Consider the following 7,057-nt stretch of genomic DNA (forward strand, 5'->3'; position numbering starts at 1 on the left):
GACGACAGTGCTGAGGAAGTGATTTTAGGACCAGAGATGGTACATGAGATGGTTGAGCAGATTAAGATGATCAGAGAGAGGATGTGAGCAGCTCAGGATAGGCAAAAGAGTTATGCAGATCTACATCGCCGGGATATAGAGTTTTAGGTTGGGGACAAGGTTCTTCTGAAAGTGTCTCCTATGCGCGGGGTTATGAGATTTGGGAAGAAAGGCAAGCTGAGTCAGAGGTTCATAGGACCATATGAGATCCCATACCGGGTTGGAGAGGTTGCTTATCGTTTGGCTTTACCATCTTCTTTGGATAGGGTACATAACGTGTTTCATGTATCTCAACTGCGCAAGTATGTGAGTGATCCGTCACATGTGTTAGAGGTAGAGAGCATAGAGTTAGATGAGTCCTTGTCTTACCTTGAGGTGCCTAAGCAGATTCTTGACCGGAAGGTTAGGAAGACTAGACATGGTGAGACAGTTTTGCTTAAGATCCTTTGGTCTAATCATGAGGTTGAGGAAGCTACATGGGAGGCAGATGAGGCCATGAGAGAGCGTCACCCTTTCCTTTTTGATCAGGTATGTATGGTTACGGGGACGTAACCTTGTTTCTTTTAGGGGGGTAGGAGATGATCGCGAAGAGTTTTTGCACCTTTTTGTGTTGTGTCGGTATAGTTAGTAGTGGTTTGAGTCGGGTTGAGTTTGGTTGGTAGCATGTTTTGTGTTGAGTTTTAATTTGGTTGTTGTGTCGGGAGTATGGTAGTATGTCTTTTCTTTGTTGTGGTTTGAACTTCGGGGACGAAGTTCTTTTTAAGGAGGGAAGGCTGTAATACTAAGGTTTTATGAGGCTCTGGGTACTCTATCGAGTGGGCCTTACTCTGTCGAGTAAGGGTGTTTTGATTTAAGAAACAGTAGTCTGCCTATAGGGTACTCGATCGAGTAGCCTGGGCGCTCGATCGAGTAAGTGGCACTCGATCGAGTACGTCAGTTACTCGATCGAGTAGCTCGGTTTACGGGTAATGTTTTGTCGGGTTTTGTTAATAACACGGATTAGTATATAAATCTTTCTGTCATCTTCATAATACACTTTTACAAACCTAATCACATTGAAAAGAGGTTCAAGTTACGTTCTTCGCATTCATCCGTGTTATTGACAAATCTATGAGCTTGAGTGGTCGGATTTCATCATTCTTTGCATCCTTATGATCCTTGCGTCGAGGGTAAGATATACGTACCAATTTTATAGTAATTAGTCAAGTTTGTTTAAACCCTAATTTGGGGGATTGGGGGTTTGTGTTAGTTTTTGTATGGTTAGTGATTATGTGATTATGTTTTAGGAGGAGGATTCGCAGAAGAGGCATTTTGATACAGCTGTTGAGATCCTCTGCGTGTGTTGCATTCCAGGTAGGGTTTCCCTACTCAGTATTAGTCACATAATGTGTTGGTTGTTGGTTGTGGTTGTTGTATAGTATCATACTCGCATCGTGACGGTTGTTGGAATTGGTTATTGTTGATGATTGTGATTGTTTTATATCGCATCTATGTTCTTGGGTGCATCCCTGGCTGAGTGGAGTCACTTACGGGAGTGGCTTCACGCCCATTATTCGCCTTCTGTGGAACCCGCCACAGAAGGGATGTGCACATTAATGGATTTGGGTTATTCGCTCAATGGAGATGAGCGGGGCTTAGGTGGGAACGGTGCGGTCCCCCATGGCGGAGTGGAGTTACTGTTGCGATGGGTACTGGCGGGGCTACACACTTTAGTGTGTAGTCAGTGATGAGGAGTTGATTATGGAGTTTGGGTTATGTGACGATTGAGATGTGTTGGTTTCTGTCTTATTGTAATTATATATGATTGTGTGATTAGTACTGACCCCGTCTTTGTTTTGAAAAACTATGGTGATCCATTCGGGGATGGTGAGCAGTTGTTGAGCAGGTATGAGTCGAGACATGTGGGCTAGCTGGGATGTGTCACCACGAGATTATAGAGTCTTCCGCTGTAGTTTTGAGTAGTTGTCAGACATTTTGATTAGTTGTTAGACTTTTGGTTTGAGAACATGTAACCGTATTTTATCAGTTGGTTTGGTTTGTAATCATTAAACTTTATACTATTTAAATGTTGTTTATTTATTGTCTTTTTATTATCATTGCCTCGGGAAACCGAGATGGTGACATCTTTATACCTGAGTGGTCCTGGTAAGGCACTTGGAGTATGGGGGTGTCACAGTGGATCAAAAACTACGAGAGGCCGAAAGCTGGGAGGGAGATTAGGGAGATATATCTCAGCGAGGTTGTTGTCGCTAGGGTAGAGGCGAGCGGGCTTGGGATTTTGAGGGATTGTTTTACCACCGGTCTAGACGATAACCTCCTTAGTGCTTTTATCGAAAGGTGGCATCCGGATACTAACACTTTCCATATGCCTTTTGGAGGGATTAGTATCATGCTCCATGATGTCCAGCATATTCTTGGGATACCTGTTACTGGTGAGCGGGTGTGTGTGGACGGTTGGCTGAGGCTGATGATAGTGGTCTGAGGAGGAAGATTGCGAGATTTTATGGAGTTCCTGAGTCCGACGTTGTACCACCACGCTATAATAATGGTGGTTTACTTACATCAAACTTGAGGATTGTTGTTCACCGAGGGAACGAGGGCTTACCTCTTGATTTTACTGGGGCATACTCTTTTCATGGATAAGAGTGATGATAGGGTAAATGCTCAGTTGTTGCCCTTGTTTGATAGTCTTGATCGGGTTGGTTCCTATGCTTGGTGTGCCGCTTGTTTGGCTTACTTGTACCTACAGTTAGGGACAGCATCGCGCCGAGATGGTACTGGTGTTAGTGGGTGTCTACCGTTACTCCAGGCATGGATATACGAGTACTTTCCCAAGTTCCAACCCGGCGCTGGATTCTTCCTTGAGGACCGACCTCTAATCGAGACTTGGGACCGCTTGCCTCGGGCTAAGGGCGATTCTCAGACTTTTCAGATGTATCGCCATAGTTTGGACGATCTTAGCTCGGAGCATGTCTGATGGTTGTCCTACGGGAACCGTCCCCAGGTAGCTTGCAGAGTATCGCTTTACTGGGGTTTTATCAGGCATCTTGATATAGTAGAGCCGTACCAGCCAGATGCCCGGATCGGTGCATGCGTCAGTTTGGGTATCTTCAGGCTATCCCGGTCCCGATGCCGATTCCGATTGTTGAGTCTCGCCTGACGAACGGGAATTACAAGCTGGAGTTCGGGCAAGAGCCCTATAGGACATGGGGGAGCGAGAATTCGATCATATCGTTACGACGTCTGTCAACTAAAGCATATATGACTTTCGAGTATGGTGACGAGTACATGAGTTGGTATGCGGAGATTTCACACCCCTATTTGTATCCCCCCTCAGACCGCCTCCATTTTCGTACTGTCGAGTTTTATGAGGAGCCGGAGGTCGCCCAAGCTCTTAGTCGTAAATTTAAGAACGTATTCCAACAAACTAGTGAGGAGAGGGAGAGAGAGACTCTAGAGGATTTGTTTTCGGACATGCGTCTCTACTATGAAGACGTGTATACGACTAGTTTTTTTATTTTTTATGTTTGTCTCTTTGTACGGATTATGTTATTTTAATTCTAGTATCTTTGTATGGATATTTTTTATGTTTTTTTTTTCGTTAATTTAATTTTAGTAATCATTTTGTTGATCAATCCCGTAGTTAATGACACAAATTAAACGTAGTTAACGAAAATTAAACGTAGCCGAATACTTAATTTAAACACGATACAATTTAACAATAGGACATAATACAGAGATACAACTTAATAAGGTAAAATATAAATTGAAAATACAAAGGGAATTAAAACGTAGTTAAATGGAAATTAAACAACGACATAAATTGAAAATACAACTTAATTAAAACGTAACTAAATTACTTTCGAACTTAATTATCTTCGGCTGATGAAGATAACGATTCCAAATCTTCCAAATCGTCTCCGGCCTCAATTCCTTCAGGTTGGGCGTGAGATACTACTCGGAACCCAGAATGACCGTCATCTCCAACATTATTCACCCAACCATCTAAGTGGCCCCAAAGAATCTCAGGAACACCCCACCATTTGGCCAATGATGATATGAGGCCAATGTTAAAGTTCCTTCGCAAATGAGCACCGAGAGGTCCTGATTCGGAATTACCAAGTCTTTGTTGTGATGGTGGTGCATTTGTTGAACCGTTAGTACTTGGTGTCCCTGTAGATACCTCATTTCTGCACCTCCCGCAAACCACCCGGTGATGATTGGGCCGCATGTTTGGTATACGGAACGATTTGTGACAGTTCGTAAGTTGGCAGTAATTAGAGTACATTTGGAGTCCGGGTCAAAAACCGTCTTCATTTTCTAATAACCGAGTCAGAATGTTCTGGAATGTTCCAGATATTTCTATTCCATATTTTCCAATCTTTTGATCTTTAGTAAAATATCTCCCGTAATATTCACACAAAATATTAAGGAAACGAGATTAATCCGCTATTCTATATTAGAAACGCGAAAATCTTTCTTCCGCAGGAAGAAACCACTGAGGAAAGGACGCAGCAAGTGCTGCGCCTCTTCCAAGAGACACAGTGCCTGCTGCGCCTCTTCCTCAGTCCTTTTCTGCGTATTTTTCATATCTTTTCGAGATTCACTTCCAAAGTTTCTCCGAAAACCCTAGTTCCTCCATGTGATTAGTATAAATAGAGACCTTCGGTCTCACATATTTCTCACGCGAGTGTCCGCCCTTCTCTTCTCCCTTTGCATTCTAGACCACGTTCTTACTTTTTGGCGTCTACGTGCTTGAACTTTCGACCACGTAGCTCGGATCTTTCTAAGTATCAGCCTCGTTTTGCATGACCGACCAATTTGACCAACTCCACATCAATCAACATTAATCAATCTTATTCGTTTTCCTCCTAGAGGGCACTTTCGTCGTACATTCGAGTCGAGCATCACTAAACGTTAACTTAGTTCATCTCGTTTCGTCAAACATGTAAGTTTGAGGGTGTAAATCCTTCTTTTGTTTATTGTTCTTTATTATTGTAATTATTATTGTAAGATTTATGTCGAAAGTATTCTTAAAATCGATTTGTAAAACCTTATTTTAAAACCCTTTTTACGGATTATCAGAAGACAACCGTCTAGAAAGGACGCAGTAACTGCTGCGCCTTTTTGAAGGGACGCAGCACCTGCCGCGCTTCTTCATGAGGCTGCCGCAGTTCCTGCTTCCTTTCTTATTCCTTCGTCTTTTTTCCGTCCTTTTGTTTTTTCGCTTTGTTATTAATTGTTCATTGTTTCATTAACATAACAATTTAAGTATGATAATTTTAACATGTATTATGTAAATAATTCGTTATTAATTAATTCATCTATTAAAATCCCGACTTAAATCCCTTATAATTCATGTTTGCGGGTTTTCGTCATTAAAATCAAATCGGGTTTTAGAGATTCGATTTACCCATATTGAATCTCTGGAATTCATCTTTGATATACTTGTATCTGTTATTTACCGTCGCCATCATTAATTCATCATTAATAATTTGTTCAACCTAATTAATATGTTTAGTTTGTTTAATTCTCATAATTAATCTCTTTTAATCTTGTAAATAATTCATTCTATTTAGTTTCATTCATGTTTTATCATTTTTATGACCTCATTCACATGTAAATAATATGTTAATCACTTTCATCCGAGTCAAATATCATTAATCGACCATTAAATTCACCAATGAATATTAACGAGATGCGGTTCCAGCTTCACAGCCAGAACTCAACCCAGGAACAGACGCAGCGACAGCTGCGCCTCTTCCAAGGGACGCAGCTCCGCTGCGCCTGTTCCCGGTTGATTTATGTCCCTGAACTCCCATTTCTGCTTTGACTTAGTTATTAATTACGTATTTAATTAACTATTACTCGTATTATCATCCATAATCTATTCGTTTATTCATTTATTCTTTCTTTTCTAAAATTATCCGTTTTAAATGTATTTTCGACATAAATCGTTAAATCCGATGTAATTATTGTAATTTTCCTTTATTGCTTTTTTATTGTATTTCTTTTATGTATTGCTTGTATGTTTTCACATGTAATTACCCTAAATCTCTACCTCGACATTAATTGTATGTTAAATTACGTGTTAACCGACTTAGTTAATTCTCACATGCTTGGATTAATTTATTGGATGTTGCATTGCATGCATATAATCGACAATATATCGAGTATAGACAATTTCCCTAATCATTAGTAGAGGCCGCTATCGAGGCGGGCGGGATTAGGTGTTCGATCAAAAGAGCTTCCTAATACGTACGCTCACCCCTTACTCCAGATCTCTGTGAACATCCGTGTTCATTGGCATCCACGAGAGTCATTCTAGACATAGAATGCTAAGGGTAACGAGTGCTTAGTGTTCATGTCACTACTTTGTGTCTTGACATGACACAAGGTATTCGAACGGTTTCCAATTTTCCACAATAAATTGGTGGCGACTCCACAAATGCAAACAAACCAAGAAGGAAAAGCTTGCTTCGCGTTTCGCCCCCGTGGGCTTGCGTCCACAGTTTGGCGACTCCGCTATGGATAATACACTTACGTGTAGCCAAAAGGGTGAAACTTGAACAAGGTTAGGGAATAGTTTGTACAAGACAATTGTCGGTTTTCATAACTCGGTCTTCCTAGATCGCTTCATTCGATCTTCCTAGGCCCAACCCAACCCATTCGACCAATCGTCCCGTCTAAACGGTCCTAATTCTTATTTGGGCCTAAGGATGGATAGCGATTGACGTCATCCATAACATGGTACTTACTCTTGTTTGTATCAAGGACTTTCACTACTTGAGAAAATGGACTAGGAATCGGCCTTACTCATGTTTGGTACGAGCCTCTCCACAGACCTCGGGTTTGGTTGTTCGGTATGGCAACCCACCCTTTAAAACCAAAACCCTTCTAAATGCACTCAGCATCCCGTTATAATGCTTGTATAATGTTTGTACCATATGTGATCACCATTTCTAAACAAAACCATGACGATTTTTGTAAAATCAAAATCCCTTTTAAAATGTAAAAT

The 7,057-nt window shown here is 41.2% G+C and overlaps 1 protein-coding gene across 1 annotated transcript; it reads left to right on the forward strand.

Annotated features, from left to right (window-relative positions):
• Window positions 1-2,200: 2,200 nt before the first annotated feature.
• Window positions 2,201-3,016, forward strand: LOC141601130 (protein MAINTENANCE OF MERISTEMS-like). Its single transcript, XM_074421397.1, has 2 exons — window positions 2,201-2,479; window positions 2,684-3,016. Exons 1-2 carry the CDS (start codon window positions 2,201-2,203, stop codon window positions 3,014-3,016), a joined length of 612 nt encoding a protein of 203 aa, XP_074277498.1.
• Window positions 3,017-7,057: the final 4,041 nt, after the last annotated feature.

Source organism: Silene latifolia, chromosome 9, assembly GCF_048544455.1.
Source record: "Silene latifolia isolate original U9 population chromosome 9, ASM4854445v1, whole genome shotgun sequence".
Taxonomy (NCBI): Eukaryota; Viridiplantae; Streptophyta; class Magnoliopsida; order Caryophyllales; family Caryophyllaceae; genus Silene; species Silene latifolia.

Excerpts from the sequence above, each read along its gene's own strand:
- LOC141601130 (XM_074421397.1), top strand. The coding sequence starts at position 2,201 with ATGGGGGTGTCACAGTGGATCAAAAACTACGAGAGGCCGAAAGCTGGG. Across the intron at positions 2,480-2,683 it reads TACCTGTTACTGGTGAGCGG|AGTGATGATAGGGTAAATGC; the intron begins GTGTGTGTGGAC and ends TTCATGGATAAG.